The following is a 17,518-nucleotide window of genomic DNA, read 5'->3' as shown; positions in this document are numbered from 1 at the left end:
TTTTTTTTTTTTTATAAATACTCTGGCTAGGCTAGTTGTTTTTTCTATGGTATGTTTTAACCATAGGCAAAAGTTCCTTGTGTAAGTGTTTTAGCCTATTGATTTTTGTTCATGGTTTTTAGCTACAATGAAGTATTTTGCAAAAAGACTTAAAATAAATGTGAATGATATCCAAGTTTTTTTTTTTTTTTACCTTTTTGGAATCGAAATTAGTAATCGATGAGAATGGGAATCGATAAGCAGAATCAGACAATTAAAATTTGATTAAATTAAAATACAAACGATATCCAACCCGAGTAACTATGGCGCACTCGCTTCATTTTTCCTCATGTGTTTTGCGCATGAGCGGCACACGCCTAAAAACTACGCACTCTAATGATGACCTTGCTAAATAGACCATCAAGCGCATTTTTGTCGGCAATTAATCGATAGTCGATTAATCGCTAGCATCCCTACTTTAAACCCAAGAGATAAATTAGAAAGAAGCTCTAAAGTATCAAAAGCTCAAAGTCTGTAGTCTGTAGAGATTTCTGTTCCTGGCAAGGCTGCAGAAAAATGAATCCAATATTGGCTTCTTTTTTGCCATCTCCTGGATGGCGAAAGGAATTATGGGAGTGAGTAAAATATGAGTGGATACCGGCAACAGGATGCTGGAAGAGCCGATTGTAACAAAGAATAAAACCCTAACGGTTGTTTTGGCAGTGACTGAGAACGTAGCAAGTAGTACGTTATTGAAGTGGTAACACGCAATGAATTATGCAGAAAGAGCTGCTGAGATTGTTATAAGCATGAATGATTCAAATCTCTATCCTGTTCCCTCTCTAAACTGAGTCTTTGCAGTGACAGGATATTTTTTAAAATACGCTCCTAGATCACCGGTTTCAAAGAACTCACTAATAATGACACTTTTACACCTTGTTGTGATTCTCGCGACATGCAGCTGTTTGAACTGTGAAAGCTCGCTATGGGCCATAAACCTTTAAGCTTTCACAAATCTTAAAGTATATGGCAGTATGTACAAAGTATGTGTTCCAAAACCTATCAAGCTGTCTTGCTATCAATTGTCTACACAGACAGCATCCCACTGAAATAAAACTTCATAAGTGTCTGCTTTGAAATGCTCTACACTGGTGGCAACTCGTCACTGTTTCACATTAGCAAGTTGCTAAGATAACAGCCTCTTACTCCAATATTATAAATGTAAATAACACACAAACATTGAGTGAAAGTCACTTTAAAATTTGACTTTCGTTAACTCTACAATAAGTAACTTCACCAGCTAATTCATCTTTGACAGCGATGCCATAGGAATATATAGAGCTCCCGCAAAAACGCGCTTGTTTCTCTGGCGCATAAGTGAAGGATACATGGAGTGCTGCCTAATGATTTGGCCAAAAATTAGGCATCTTTTAGGGCAGCATAATGTTAATGCCAACCTTTGGGAACAGGGTCATTCTGTGTCAAATGAACCAAAATTCGGAAACTTCCTAGGCTCAAATTTTTGATTTTGTTAATATTTTTTCTGTACAAAGACAAACATAAATGGTGAGAAAATCCAAAATATGAAATGCCATGGATGTACATTTACTGAGAAATCCACTATTTGTTTTAACATTATTTGTTCTTTAGATATTCCTTCTTAAAAGAAAAAAGTACCAGCTCTATGCAACGTGACTCACATTTGGTTTTTGACCCCTGAAAATTTGTACAATTTACCAATTTACTCATGGAGCCGCATTAAGATCTCCATATCTCTGGGATTGAACAATCGAGGGCCTTTAAAATGAAGATCCCAAAAGAAAAGTTTGCTAAGATACAGAACCTAAAAGGACATTAAGATATCTTAAATACTTCTTGAGTTACAGGCATGCAAACTTGAGGCAAAAAAACATTTTTAAACTGTCACCAATGGCATATAATGAAACAAAGATTCCTACAGTCAACAGAATTTACTAATAGATCTACCAATCTCTGTGTAAAAATAAAAATAATGATGCTGCCATCTTTCTAAAGTCATTTTTACATCCCGGCAAATTGGCTCCAAATCTCAGGTGAAAATTGTCATTTTGACCCCCTCTACAAAACAGTAAATATACATCTGTGACATTTAATATTTGGCTTTCATCGCTATTTATGTTTGTCTTTCTACAGATAAAATATTAACAAAATAAAAAATTAACCGGGGACGTCTGGTTGAGTTGACACGGAATGACCCAACAGCTTTAGCATCCCATGATGCACTGGGTTTAGGAACAGAGCTTATGTGTGCACTGGAAGTCTCATTTAATTCCCACCAACGTCTCACAGATCTAGCAGCTGACTAGGCCTCTTCTAGCTTTATCTGTCAATCTTATCTCTTTCTCGGAGTGGCAGCGTGCCTGTTGACCAGGGCACAGTAGGCGCCCAGTCAGCATGTGACAAAAGCAAGAGACTCATTTGTATGCCGAATGCGCTCCAATCATAAATCCCGAGCCGAGAAGCACGGGAACGGGACGCGGCGATCCCAGACTACCAGCTTTTACCGCTAAAGAGTTTGACTGAGATCAGCTTTTGGTCTGCTGATAAGTAAAGCGGTTGATGTTTCAATTATGCTAAATTCTTCAACAATCGGAAGAGATGTCACACGGTGCTGATGCATATGTGGGAGTCTGGAACAAGAAGTTACAAGAAAAGTGTTATGTGCTGGTGACATTAGCTTTCACTTTACTGATTAAATGTTCTGAACATTATGGCGTAATTATAAACCAATATGGTCTTGTCAAACTGTCTGTTCCCAGCTGTTCCCTTCAGATCCCACATGGTGGTTTTCATCACTGGCCGATCAGCCTCTCAATACAGCAGGGATGCAGAGATGACATTCAGAACGATGTGATTTCAAGTTTAAAAGGAGCGTTCATCCAAATAAGACAAGTCTCATGTTATCTGGTAGAATGTTTTTACTGTTTTTGTCCATACGAATGAAAGTTAATGGGATCCACTGACTTTCATTGTATGCACAAAAATACTTTCATTTTTCAAAACATCTTCTTTCCACGGAAGAATGTAAGTCGTACAGGTTTGCAACAACATGAGGGTGAGTAAATGATTACAGAATTTTCATTTGTTGGGTTAATTATATCTTTAAGTTTTAATTTGTTACTGAAACTACACTACTTGAATTAATTCAGAAGACTTGAGATATTGCGCACATATCATATAGACTACATTTATGATCATTTTAAGGTGCTTTTCTCTCCTTTTTTAAGTTTGAACAATCCAGTCCCCAATTAATGTAATTTTAGAGACAAAAACTTCTCCTTTTGTGTTCCACAACAGAACTACAGATGAGAAAATAATGAAAAAATGTTGAATTTTTTGGCTAAATTCTCTTCACTTTATAGCCTCGATTCCTTTCATCAGCTTTGGTTTTGGAGGAAAAGCCAGGTGTGGGAAGATGATCAACAGACACATTCTTGTTTGAAATGCCATTGCATTTATGATACATTTACTGTAAATAGCAGATGGTTCATTAAGCTGAATTTGCAACCAAAAAGGGCTGAGAGGCCAAGATTACAGTGGACGCCTGTGCATAAATGTGTATGCATGCATTTGTGTGTATGTGTGTGTGCCATCCCGGCTGGACTCCATCCATATTTCATGACTGATAAAGGTTTCGGTAGCTGTGTATGCTTTCCAAGAGCAGAACTGTAATATGCAGCCATTTTCCAGTGCGATATGCTCCAGATGTGGCTTGTCACCGATGTGAATAAAGAAAATCCTTTCCCAATTTGCCATAATATCATTCTACAATTTAAGCACAGTGAAACAGAGGCTTTGTTTATTGTCCATCCCTCCCTGCCCCTTCAAACCACCTCTCTTCTTTGCTCTGACCTTCTCTCCTTCTAAGTGAAGAAATGACCAAATGTCACCCTGTTGTTTATTTGAGTAAAGCCGTAGTGAACGAGATCACAGAAGACCTGAGGTCCATGTGAACTCTTACTACTGGATTCCTCACGCCGCTCAACTGACTTTGTCTCTAGCTATCAGCCAATGAGAGATGAGCAGATTCCAGACTGCCAAAAATCATCCTTCAAACTGTCAGCTGTTATCACAACAAACTTACAAAAAATAACAAATCTAAATAAAATCACTAAGGTTATCATTTAACTTGCCCTGAAGATTTGGTTGCATTTAATGCAAGCATTATTTCATGTAATTTAGTCCATAATTCATTTATCAATATGTAAACAGGGTGTGTGTGTAAAGAAAGACAGATCACAGATGCATTTAAAAACGCTTTAGATAGACTAACAGACAGACTGGATAGATAGATAGATAGATAGATAGATAGATAGATAGATAGATAGATAGATAGATAGATAGATAGATAGATACCTTAAAGTCAGATATACATTTATACATACAATACCATATAGCCTAAATGTAAATATGTAAACAAAATGTCAATACATAAACATTAAATTAATCAAATATTAACTGAACGCGAATCGAATACGTTATTGGCTGCTGTTGATGCAATAACAGATAGGACTGATAATGATGAATATATATTTTGCATCGTCGTTTCGATTTTAGATGTAAAATCATATTCTCAGTAAATGAATTAGAGCGTCTGTGTGAAGAAAGACAAAAGATCAGCCTTTACTGCGGCTATTTCTTCTTATTGCTGCATATAAGAGCCATTCAAGATGACCATTCAAATTAATGAAGGAAAACAACATAAACAATTCCAGCCGAAAAATGAAAAAAAAAAAAAAATGGAAAAAAAATTATTATACATACTACTAATAATAAAAACACTCGATATGCATTGTTCTGTCACTTGCCTACAAGATTTTAAATGAGCGGAAAATGATGTGACATTTCATCTGGCATCAGATTGTGGATGTCACGGCTCATTATCGCACCTGCAGCGATTTAACTTGCGTTTTATTAACGATGCGGCAATATAATGTAAATATATTACTTACCAACGCCATATTTTTCATGTTCAGTCGGTATCCACATTTTTTCCCGCGTCAAGTGAAATAAAATGTGCTATAAAACAGGGCAATTACGGCGGGTGCTATCCATATTGTTGTTACACAGGGTTGCACTGTATTGTTCTGAGGGCAGAGCCACAGCAGCATCCCACATACACCACACTTCTCAGCCCTGAAGAAAAACACCATTGCCTCATGGGAGATGTAGGAAATGAATGAGAACGCTTGGATAGAAAACTACAATGCCCATAAACCGCACACCAAGCTGTGGATTTACTCTGATTGGTCAATGAGCCATCTACCAGATCACGTGACTTTAAAAAAAATGGCAGCTCAGATGCACAACACTATTTTGACAGGTTGGTTAACCAAATTAAACATATTGGCAGATATGTTGTCATTATATTGCTTTGTTTGTGTTTATTTTAATGTTTACATTTTTAAAAAGCTCTATTTTGATTTTCCTAAACATACCCGCCAGCTACCTATTGCAAATGTTAGTTATAACAAGTCTGCATATAAATTATTATTATCGTAATGTAAGTTTGTCGTCTGTTTTTCATGGCACATGTTCATGATAAGGTTGTTTTTTGTTTCGTTTTTTTAAAAGGACACCGGATAATAACTTGTCATTTTGTAATACTCATCTGGATTGGTGGTTTACTCGTCAAAGCTAATTTATATATGTCTCCCAGCCCTGCAAATCTGGTCTTCTAGATGGAAAGCAGCCAAAAACGCTTTACAACCAGCAACAGACCAGTCTGACTGGTTAGGCAGTCCAGCTCAAACCAGTAGACCATCTTAGACTAGATTAAGCTGTTGTCCCCCAGCAGGGAGTGGGTGGTTGAGTTGTTATGGATCTTTCTAATAGATGATCAGACAGCGACCCTTTAATCTGTCACTGCAAAAGTTCACTTCGAATAGGCAAAACAACTCATTAAGAGCACTTAGGAGCACAAATGTATCAGGTTTTTAGAGAATAACCTGCTGTTGTTTACATGAGTCACTCAGACCTTCATTTTGTGTGAATCAGCTGCTTGTTTTGTGTGATGACATCATGCGAGGTCCTGATGTACGAGACAAGGGTTTCTCGAATTAATTCATAGGCTTCAGTCGTTTGTAAAACACAAATATGTTTGTGCATCATATTTAATGAATGTATTAAGATGCGTTAAGTGTTTTCTCTCATTTCTAGGTGAGCAGGATTGCATACTAGAGCCGCTTTGTTTCCCTGAGCAGCTGTGTGGTAGCGCTTGTCTCGCCGCCTCCAGCGATGGCCATCCGGTGACATGCGTGCTCTGTTCCGACTCTTTTCCCTCTCCTGAAAAAGACCAACTTCTTAAGCACATGGTGTTGGATCACAAACTGGTTATTGCTGATGTCAAACTCATCGCAGACTTTCCACGGTGAGACTTTACATGATTTGTAACTACATGTCTCAGCATTTCTCTAAAGAGATGTTAGACCGGTACAATACAAATAACACAAAATAATGAAACCTTTTTTATTGATTTGTTGCAGGTATATGTTGTACTGGAAGAAACGGTTTACAGAACAACCCATCACAGACTTCTGCAGTGTTATCAAGACCAATTCTGAAGGTCCTGAAGGTAAGAAACATTTGAGCTAAACAATTTTGTATTTGCATTTTATTTAGCATATTAGTTAACAGTAGTTGCTATAGAATTTAAAATAAATCTTAAACTTAAGTTAACTTAAAGGGATGGTTCGGAGTAAAATCAACCTAGGGTCCTTTGCACCATGACCTCGAGCCAATCCCCCCAGAAGCCTTTTTTCCCTTGGTCGAACATTATTAAAGTTAGAGCTTATTTAGAGATATCAGCCGAATGGCTTAGAGCAAGGGCTAATGGATCCAAGGTTGTATCTCGTAAATTACCCCACTAACAATGCCCCGAATGTTACCAAACTTCTACAGTAGTACAAATAGGTTCTGTACTCATAAAACGAGGCATTGGAAAGTTTGTAAGTACATCAGGGCCCGTATTCATAAAGAATCTTAATGCAAAGAGTAGCTCCTAGTGACAAAATTCTAAGAAAATTCTTAGAAATGTGGGCGTTTACTCTTAAAATTAAAGAAAAAATCCTAGTAAAGAAAAAAGTAATTCAGAAAGCATCTTAACCCTTAAAAGAGGTCTTAAGGTAAAAATTGTTAGGAGCACGGACGAGGACTTTTAAGAGGCTTAAGAGTTTCTTTAGCAGAGGAGAAAATGGCAGAAAGACGAGGAGGGAAAAGAAATGTGTTGCAGCCAATGGATGACAGTGAGTTAATAAGACGCTATAGATTAGATCGTGCAGGGATCATGTTTGTGACTGATCTTATTAGAGATGCTCTAACATCTCCGACACAGCGCAGAAATGCCATAGCGCCAGAAATGAAAGTAATCACTACATTACAATATTTGGCAACTGGGAAAATTCCAAGTTTGATACATTAAAACCAACATTCAAACCACCACATAAATAGACATGCCAGCAATCAGTGTAATTGGAAAGAGTGGAACAATTTTTATCATTCTAAGCCAATCAAATACCTTATAGGAAATTAACAGCATGGTAAATTAAAAAAAAGGATTGATATAGCCTACACATATATAATGTGTGTGTGTGTGTGTGTGTGTGTGTGTGTGTGTGTGTGTGTGTGTGTGTGTGTGTGTGTGTGTGTGTGTGTGTGTGTGTGTGTGTGTGTGTGTGTGTGTGTGTGTGTGTGTGTGTGTGTGTGTGTGTGTGTGTGTGTGTGTGTGTGTGTGTGAGAGAACGGTCAAATAAGGAAAAATTACACATGTCATTTCAAAGTGAAGGCTTAGAATAGACCCTATACTTAAAATCACTATTTTTTTCCTTCTTGGACAACCAACCAATCACAGTCTTCAAAAGACTGTGTCATACATAGCAACGGGGTCAACCCCGCCTCCTTACTAAGATGAAAGTTTTTGTCTTTTCCTTACTCAGAGTTGCTCTCAGATCAGTCCCGAATCACTCTTAAGCTAAGACTCCTACGTAAAAGGTTTTAAGCTAAATTAAGAGTTTTCTGAGAGGATTCTTAGAATATTTATGAATACGGGCCCAGGAGTTTATTTAAATAACACTTGCCTGATGGCTTATGCTACCGCTAACCCGGTCGTCGACGTCACTTAAATGGTTTGGGAAAAGCACGTAAAAGTGCAAAGGACCCTAGGTTGATTTTACGCCGAACCATCCCTTTAAGTACTAAAATTACTAAAACTAAAAGTGAAATAAAAATGAATTTGGACTATAAAGAAAAAACTAAACTAAGTGCATAACAAAATCACTTGAAAATCTAAAAATAAAAGTAAATTTAAAATATTAATAAATACTATAACAGTACATTAATAATTCTAAAATAACACTGGTCTGAGAAATACCCCTTTAAATTGTATGATTTAAATGTGATGCCTAAAGTCTTTTTACACTGGACTCGAATAACCAAAAAGCTGCTTTGTGTCATTTTAGAACAACAAGAGCTCTACTTCCTGTTATGTGATGCGCTGCCAGAGGACAGAATCCTTAGAGAGCAGCTACAACAGAGACGACTGGTGAGTGTCTGTAAAAAGACAAGGACCTGGGGTCAGGAGTGCTGCTCTGGGATCAGCTCTAACCCTATGTGACATTAGCTTATGGATATTCAAAACTGATCCTACAGCAGCACAGATTCCAGTCGGACTAATATGCAGAAACCCTAGAATATGAGTGACACCATCATATGATTAGTCTTTGTGTATTCTTTTGCATTTAAATTTTACATTAAAAAGGTTATTTTATTTATTTATTTTATTGAAATAATTTTATGGTAAAAATGTTATTGAAAAATGCTGATGTACTGATAGTAGTATATAATAGTAGTATATAACGGGCGTAGGATATTTATTAATATAAACTGAATGTGTTCGTCTGAAAGAAGAGTCATATACACCTAGGATGGCTTGAGGGTGAGTAAATTATGAAATAATTTTCATTTTTGGGTGAATTACTCCTTTAAAGTCCCCCTGTGGTGAAAATCAAGCTTTTAATGTTGTTTATATGTCTATGTAGTGTTTTAAATGTGCTTTAAGACAAATTATGTGCAAATTCATAAGTCAACACCATTGCTGAGTATTTTCCTTAAAACGCAGTTTAAAATGCTGGTGTCTCTGACGTCACAAAACTACCTTGTAACCAATCACGTCAACGTGTGACCATCATCAACATCAATGAATCTCTGAGCTGATGTGAGTGAGTGGAGGCGGGGCTAATTTGCATATTCATAGAACCGCGTATACTAAATGAGGCAAGGGTGCAGAGTTACATTCAAGCTATTTTAAGGCAAGATTTTATTTTATTTTTTTAAGGAAAAAACTTTTAAATATGTCATTTTGGTGATCAAAGATGAGTTTTAAGGAATAAAATTATTGACTACAGGGGGACTTTAATAATTTTTTCTACCCACAAATCCTATTACGTAAGACAGGAAATGTAATTTAATAGATTGAAAATGTTATTACATTTTGTTAAAACATTGTTGAAACAAACTTATTTTTGTTTTAAAAGCTTATGAATAATGTGAACTGAAATATCACTTGGAAATGTATTATGTATAAAGCATCCATTCTGATTTCTTGTCGCAACAATTCAAAACCACAATATTACTGTATAACAAAAGTAATGCAGCAGAAATCCAGTGGTTATGTACAGTACCTGAAAGTACCTGACAGTGTTCAGTGAAAATCCCCCCCCCCCCCCCCCCCCATACAGATTGTTTTTGCAGAGATATTATGAGTCAACATACTCATCATACACACATTTCATCTCTGGCAAAAAATCTGCGATTGTGGTTGCTAGGCAACCTCTGCAGTCGCTCTGCAGTGTGGCGACCAGCTGTTTAACAGTGCAGCTGTGACCTTTCTCAATCATTCGGTGACACTCTGCACGTCGATAATTCTCGAGCCGAGAAGATTAGCACTGTTTATCAAACACCAATCACTTGCAGATTGCGTCTGCGATAATTATCGATGATTATGGCAATCGAACAGCGGGTTTTCAGAAACGCAGAATGATAAAAACACACCACACTGAGATTCATACCAATTATGAATTTTCTTTATAGGCTCACTATTATGTAACCAGCTTCTAATGCTAGATAAGTCTGTGTTGACGTTTGATATGTTTTGATAGGAGAAAGTTCTGGAGCAGCAGCAAAAAGAGAGGGACGATACAACGTTTCATCGCACATGTATGTTCTGCAGTGAGGAGTTTGCTGGAAACAGGTGACTATTGCTTCTGAATAGACCTTATTCAGAGCAGCGCCATGACAGGTATGAAAGCGAGGCTGTGAGGGATAGACTTGCTCTGTTTTTAGTGGCATCCGCTGTAAAAACCTGTATAAAGCTCCTAAATCACTCCAAAGCTTCCAAAGCTCGTGTTGTCTAGAGTTTTTTTGTCTACTGAAGTTTCTTGGATAGATATTTTTGCAGTGTTTCATTAGCAGAACAATTTAAAAGCATTGTGTCTGGGAATGTCTGTCCCTCACAGCCTCGCTTTCATTTCCATTAAAAATCAAAGATGGCGCTGCTGTGAATAAGGTCTCTGGGTCAGACACACACACACACACACACACACACACACACACACACACACACACACACACATACACACACATACACATTCTGCTGATATTAAATGATGTAACCCACCACCCGTCAGTTGCATTTAAAGCTTATTTCTGATTCATTCCTTCTAGGATCTATACATTTAATTTGTAATCATAATTGAAGTGAAATTATTGACATTTGAGTTTTGTGCTCTTGGACATGACCTTACAATAGATTCAATCTCTGATTTATTTAATAATTATTATTTATAAATAGCAATTATTTATTGAAATAAAATATTTTTACATTTTATATATATATATATATATATATATAAAATTTAAAGGAGAACTCCGGTCAATCTTAACATTGAGCTAATTTTTTTGTAAATTTGGAGTGCTGTCAGTACAGAGAACAACGACAAAAATCGGTGTTGCCTACACCGTGTTATCCTCTTTTTAAAATTTGCACATTTAAAAGTCCACAGTAGTCGATTGTCGAGTTCACGCGCATAGGTTATCACGCGCGTGAACTCGACAATCGACTACTGTGGACTTTGACCGAAAACAGGAAGAAAATACAGGTATGTGCGCTGGCTGAATTAACATCATTTTTATTCATATCTTTCACATCTACTGCAGTCAGATTCACCGCGTTCACTCTGAAGGAATCACTCACAATGGCTGGGCACTTGTAATGACACATCAAGGATGTTAAGAGGCTAAAAGCAGGTTTAAAACTTGCCCCATTGAAGTCAACAGGGTGCAAATTTTAAAAAGAGGATAACACGGTGTAGGCAACACCGATTTTTGTCGTTGTTCTCTGTACTGACAGCACTCCAAATTTACCAAAAAATGAGCTCAATGTTAAAATTGACCGGAGTTCTCCTTTAAGAATATATACATATACATTGTATATACAAATGCAATTTAAAATAAAAAAAGTTGAATATATATTTAAATTCTTTTATTTTAAATCGTATACGTATATACAATTTATATACTTTAATACATTTGGCATGAAGCATCTGCAAGGCCATGCAACTCAATTTGCATAGGAAAATCTAAATCTAATCATACCAAGATGAAGACTTTGCACATGAATATTAATCAGCTAATTTAACTAAACGGCCTAGACAGATTACCTTGCGGAGTCAGAGTGAGCTAAGCAAAATTCATGAATGCAGTTTCGTTCTTCGTTCCTCCACTCTGACGCTCATCCAGATATAAATTCCTATGTTTGCTTTATTATTTTAGGATGAGTTTTTTGCAACTCACAGCATCAAACAGCACTGCATATTAAATGAAAGTGCTGTATTTGTACCCTGTTCTGTCACTGCAGGTCTTCACTGCTGAACCACATGGCTAAAGAACACTCGTTCAGCATCGGCCTGCCTGACAACATCGTCTACTGCACAGAGTTCCTCCACACTCTGGAGTTAAAACTGGAGAAGTCAGTGTTTTAAGATTTTATCCAATATATATATATATATCAAACTATTATTATCACAAATTAAAACATTTAAAATGGAGATGGAGAAGGTATGAACGCCCTCTTTTGGTGCTTGCTGTCATTGCATTAATCCCAAGTCACCAAGTTGGGTTAGTTTTTGGGTCAGTGACATATACATAGAGAGAAGATGCAAAAATGTAACATTTTAAAGGCATAATGCAAGTTATTTTACACAGTATATGTATATGTATCTTTTTAAATATATATTTCTATATATTATATATTGTATATTTAAAGTTTTGTAGTTTTCCAATGACTGAATATCTCCCGTTGTTCATTTTATTTATTAATTCTTAGTATTTTTCAAGCAAGTTAGTTTGGTCCGTTGTCCCATATAACATTTAGGCACTTTCAAGCATAATGTTTTCGATAACTAAAACCATTTACTTAAATGTTGTATCATTTTAGTTCACAAAATAAATAATTGTATATTTTAAATTGGCTTGGGAAATCAAAATAAGCACTGACCCTTATATTGTAAAATATAAAAAGTAAAGATAAAAAGATTGTGAAACTGTACATTCATATTAACATTATTTTACACAGCATGCAGTGTCTGTACTGTGAGAAGACATTCAGAGACAAAACCACCTTGAAAGATCACATGAGGAAAAAGCAGCATCGACGAATTAACGCCAAAAATAACGACTACGACCGCTTCTACATCATCAATTACCTGGTATGTCCGTGTATTGGTTTGTATTATGTTTCTCACCTGAACAAATAAATCCTTAGTATGAAATCTATTTCGCCCTGTTTACACTATTGCAGGAGTTGGGGAAGACATGGGAGGAGGTGCAGTCTGAAGATGACAGGGAGATGTTTGAAGATGAAGATGAGTAAGACCTTCATCTTTTTACTTGATCTTCAGAGGTCACATTTTCAGTTTTATTCTCACTCCTGATATTCTGCAATCTCCGCAGCGATTGGTCGGACTGGCAGGCCCATCCCGTGTGTGCCGTGTGTCTGTTTTGTGAGCAGCAAGCGGAGACGATGGAGAAAATGTACACACACATGGAGGTAAATGATACCATTTTATATATTTGAGTGCTTCTAAAAAGTATTTCACATGTATTTTCTATGCATTTTTACATTTTACATATTTTTTTTCCAGGAAACTCATGAATTTGACCTGCACAAATTAAAAACAGACTTAAGTGAGTATAATCGCATGAATGGAGATGTAGGCCTGTTTTAGAGAAGAACCCATGAGCACACAGAAGGTCTTTAATGTCATTTGCGTCGTTTGTCCAGACCTAAAGTTTTATCAGCAAGTCAAACTAGTGAATTACATCCGCCGTGAGCTTCACCAGTGCCGCTGCTACTGCTGTCAGGAGAAGTTTGAGAGCAAAGAGGAACTAGTGCAACACCTTGTTAACAAAGGTCATGTGATGCAGCTGCCTGAGGTCTCGCACTGGGACCAACCGCAGTAAGTATCACTTTCTTTGGTATTTTATATTATTTGTTTTTATTATTAAGTAATATAAAATATAAAAAATATTTATATAATTTATTTTAGATTATATTTTTATTAAATTAGTCAATAAAGCCTGTGGAATTGAAATGAATTATATCTGTAATTTAAAAACTAAATTGTTTTATATTTTAAATTGGCTTAGAACATCAGAATGAGCACTTACTCTTATACTTAAAAAAAATAAAAAAAAAATAAAAAAAATATTATAATAAGTCCTCTATTATGCTTTTTTATATTTTCAGCTTTCTTTAGTGTGTAATGTTGCTGTTTGAGCATGAAAAAGATCTGCAAGGTTACAAAGCATAAAGTCACTCCAAAGGAAGTTATTCTCTAAATCAGTGCGCACTGTTTCTGAACTTCCTGAAACGCCTCCATTGTAGTCTTGAGTTTTCTTCTGGGAATGAACATGTGACAGTATTACTCATTTTAAATAATACGCAAAATAGGCGAGGCCTGGTTGAGTTGTGTTAGTAGTGTGTTGAAACTTGTGGTTATGGTAAGGGGAGCTACATTTACCAAACACGCTTTTAAGCGGTTGACCAATCACAACACACTGATCCAGCCGACCAATCAGAGCACATTGAGCTTTTCAGAAGGAGAGGCTTCATAGAGACAGGAACTTAACCGAATGTTACTGACAGACTGAGAACAGAGGTGCTGCAACAATGTAAAATATATGAAAAAAAAGGGGTTTTTTTACATTCAAGCATAAAAAAAAACTATTCTAGTAGACCCCAAAAACAAAATCAAGACTTTGTAAAAGGGCATAATATGGTCTCTTTTAAATATGTGCTGTTTTTCCAGATACTACTTTCCCACGTATGAGAACGACGCACTTCTTACAGCTCTGTCGGACAGCGAGAGCGAATCTGAGGGTCCAAATCACACCTCTGAAGTTCCTGTTATTGCTGAAGACATTTCAAACCTGAAGGTCTTAAAACAGAATAGTGTGCTTGGTAAACTTCTCAAAGACAGGGGCGGCTCCAGCTGAAGAGGAGAGAATCGTGTTCAAATGATGTTCCGATTGTTTTCAATGTAAAAATGAATATGTTTAATGGTGTGATTCAGTTCTATTCATATGGGTTCAATGCTCACATCGTGAAAATGAAGTCAAATAAACTATTTATTTACATATGCCATCAGTGGATCATTGGGAACCATAATCAAATGAATTTGAAAATATCTTGGTTGAAAAACATTTAGCATTGCCTTTTTGTTTGGGAATGTTGGCTCATGGCTGGATAGTACAGTCAAGTAGTATTGGTACTATAAATTTTAGCATGTGTTTTAATAAAGATATTGCCAGAATAGTCTACACACAACACCTTCCCACTTTAAGCAAACTGTAATCTCCATACACAGGTCCATTAACACTAATGATGCTAAATTATTAGTCAGCAGATATTCAAAAACATTATTAAATCAAATTATAGAGCATTGATTTACAATATCAGTATACAAAATATCAGTATAGTTTAATATACTTTCAAGCACACACTGTATATAATGTATAGTAATATAAATCAACGTAAACAACTTGAACCCGTTGCGAAATCTGCGTGAGGAAATCTTTCGCCCTCGCGTGAAATTCACGATTGCATATTCGCCAAACAATGGTCAATTTGACAGCACCTTTAGTGAATCTGCATTTTATAGTTTATTTTATTTTATATATCTGTCGGAAGAATAAAAACAATTCCATACATGGTTGCAGTAAAAGAGCAACTCTTTTATTCATATCAAACTCATTCTCATGTCTGATTTCATACACGCAAACAATCATTGAAATCATCCCAGCATCTCGTTCATTCTTTGCTGAAGTCATTCGCAGTTTTCTTTAAAAACCACAACGCTTTAGACCTTTCCATAGGTCTTAAATCAATAAATATTGCATATTTCACTCTTTTTGGTGAGGACTAATCTTACACAAAGGCACTTCAGAACGTTACCTGTCTTGTCGTAATAGAACTGCTATAAATGCTAGCAACACACAATATTAGTTAAATGAGACCAACCAAAGTATACAAAATATAAATGTTTCAATTTATAAAGGGCAGTAGAAAATCTTGTTCTGTATAAACAAATACATCAATACAAATACACTTCTCCAATAGACAGATCTGAATGTGTGGGTTATAGTGTTAAACGCACACTACGTCCCTTGTATAGACGCCAAATATAAGGCTGTGCTTTGTCTAGTGCAGTTAAGAAGAGGCACTCTTCGATAGGTTTACAAACGCTGCATTCAACTCTTCAGTGCTGATACATTCCGAATTTGGAAGTTTTTAAAGCTAATAGTCTTGAAAACAAGTTATGAGAAGTGATAAAATGGCAGTGGGAGTTAAGACAAATTCAGTAAGCTTAAAGCTGTAACAGCTGAAATGGTTAGAGAGTGCAATGCTGTTCAGCCTATCAGTAACGGATTGCATATAAGAATATGTGGATCTCATAAAAGCATCTCTAGGTCAAACTTAACCCCATTATCAAAAGGAAATTATAATTTTGCATAAAGAAATTAAAGCCTATTTTAGGATCATTCATTTTTTATTTTTTATCTTCATGGAAATTAAGGATAGAAATCCTCGTTTGTTTTATTTTGTAATAATTCTAATTGCATTTTTTTCCTGTAATAATCTTAGTATAATGTTGAATAATTGTCAATAATATAATATAATTTAAACTATTTTAAATAAAACATTTGCATTATATAAAAACAATTGCATTATGGCAGTGACATTTTTCATTTTCATGTAATATGTTTTTTTTTTTACTGTAATAAACAATTTTGTGTAGGTTGGATATTTTATATAATATAAATCAAATACATTTTTCACATTATAGTAATGACGGGGATTTATAACTAAATAAAAGGATTTTTTCAAATTAACAATAATAATGTTTTTTTCTGTTCGGTAATGACCTAAAAGTATTATTTCAATGACAATTCATTTAAAAGTATTTCTTTATGCAAAATATAATATCTTATGTCTGTCTACCTTTTGATAATGAGATGATCTATGACCCAGACACGATTAGTTTCACCCTTGCAGACTGATGAATTTGTTTTGTCAAACCAAAATGACATTGTAAATTACGTTGGCCAATTTTTTTGCTATTCTTACCCTCACAAACACACACATGGAGTCTTTTCACACCTGAGATTTTATAAATTGCTGCTCTGGTCCATACAACTTAAAGCTGCCGTAGGCGAGCGTCACCTGACCATGTCTGCTTACAGTATCGTCACACTCTCAGTCCTGTTTTACGATTTAACCAGCTTGAAACCCTGGCCCCGTATCAAGCACCGCAGGCGGGAACCATGTGAGTTTGATCCTTCGGAGCAGCCGAACACAGTAACCGCAAACCCAAAACAGGTTCAACCCTCCGCACCAGTGGGCGAGCTGAACCACAGGGTAAGTCAAGCGAGGGAAGTAGAGTCTCCAGTGCCTGGTGACGTCGCTATCAGAGGGTAGGTGAAGCTTGTAGTCACTCCAGAGTCTGGAGATGCCATAGGCAGCTCGCACGGACCGCCCACGATTGACCACCGAACAATGCTGTCAGGGTTGCAGTTGAAGTCGACCCACTGACAGGTGAAGTCCCCGAGCTGAGGCGTGTCCTGGATCTCCAGGTCTGTGGGGCTAGAGAGCACTGCCCCTTGAACCGCAACATAAAGTCCCTCAATTTTCTGCACCTCCTTCACCAGGGGAGTGAGTTGTCGGTGTCGAGAATAATGATTAGGCGGGAACAGGATCCGGCATTCTTCTCCCTCCAAAGCTGCACAATCTCATCTAGACGCAAAACGTCGCCACCTGATTAAATAAAAAGGGGGAAAATATGTCTTTACAATTTCATCAGAGTTTGGCTGAACTCCATATGCATATGCATATTATCTTTTTGAATGTATATATTATGTAAATAGTATGCAAATTTTACTAATAAGT

General features: G+C 36.4%; 3 protein-coding genes across 3 annotated transcripts in view; 1 reads left to right on the top strand and 2 right to left on the bottom strand.

Annotated features, from left to right (window-relative positions):
• The window catches only part of dock4a (dedicator of cytokinesis 4a), an 85,641-nt gene extending 80,506 nt beyond the window's left edge, over nt 1-5,135 (bottom strand). The window contains exon 1 of the mRNA XM_082159187.1: nt 4,971-5,135. Coding sequence (XP_082015313.1) covers nt 4,971-5,007 — 37 coding nt within the window. The 5' untranslated portion in view covers nt 5,008-5,135. The remainder of the gene's footprint in view (nt 1-4,970) is intronic.
• Nucleotides 5,136-5,279: 144 nt separating this feature from the next.
• znf277 (zinc finger protein 277) lies at nt 5,280-14,714 on the top strand. The gene is made up of 12 exons (XM_082159524.1): nt 5,280-5,341; nt 6,178-6,388; nt 6,504-6,592; nt 8,475-8,557; nt 10,173-10,264; nt 11,930-12,040; nt 12,647-12,779; nt 12,872-12,939; nt 13,024-13,120; nt 13,215-13,257; nt 13,355-13,529; nt 14,382-14,714. Exons 1-12 carry the CDS (start codon nt 5,308-5,310, stop codon nt 14,566-14,568), a joined length of 1,323 nt encoding a protein of 440 aa, XP_082015650.1. The 5' UTR covers nt 5,280-5,307; the 3' UTR covers nt 14,569-14,714.
• A 571-nt stretch (nt 14,715-15,285) lies between these two features.
• Nucleotides 15,286-17,518, bottom strand: part of tmem168b (transmembrane protein 168b) — a 6,385-nt gene continuing 4,152 nt past the window's right edge. Inside the window, 4 exon segments of the mRNA XM_082159522.1 lie at nt 15,286-16,869; nt 16,871-17,115; nt 17,118-17,282; nt 17,285-17,386. Of these exon segments, the coding sequence (XP_082015648.1) occupies nt 16,840-16,869; nt 16,871-17,115; nt 17,118-17,282; nt 17,285-17,386 (542 nt within the window). The 3' untranslated portion in view covers nt 15,286-16,839.

The sequence above is a fragment of the Leuciscus leuciscus genome, assembly GCF_965113295.1.
Source record: "Leuciscus leuciscus genome assembly, chromosome: 25".
Taxonomy (NCBI): Eukaryota; Metazoa; Chordata; class Actinopteri; order Cypriniformes; family Leuciscidae; genus Leuciscus; species Leuciscus leuciscus.
The sequence above is the reverse complement of the archived record's forward strand: the minus strand, read 5'-3'. Positions and strand labels throughout refer to the sequence as shown.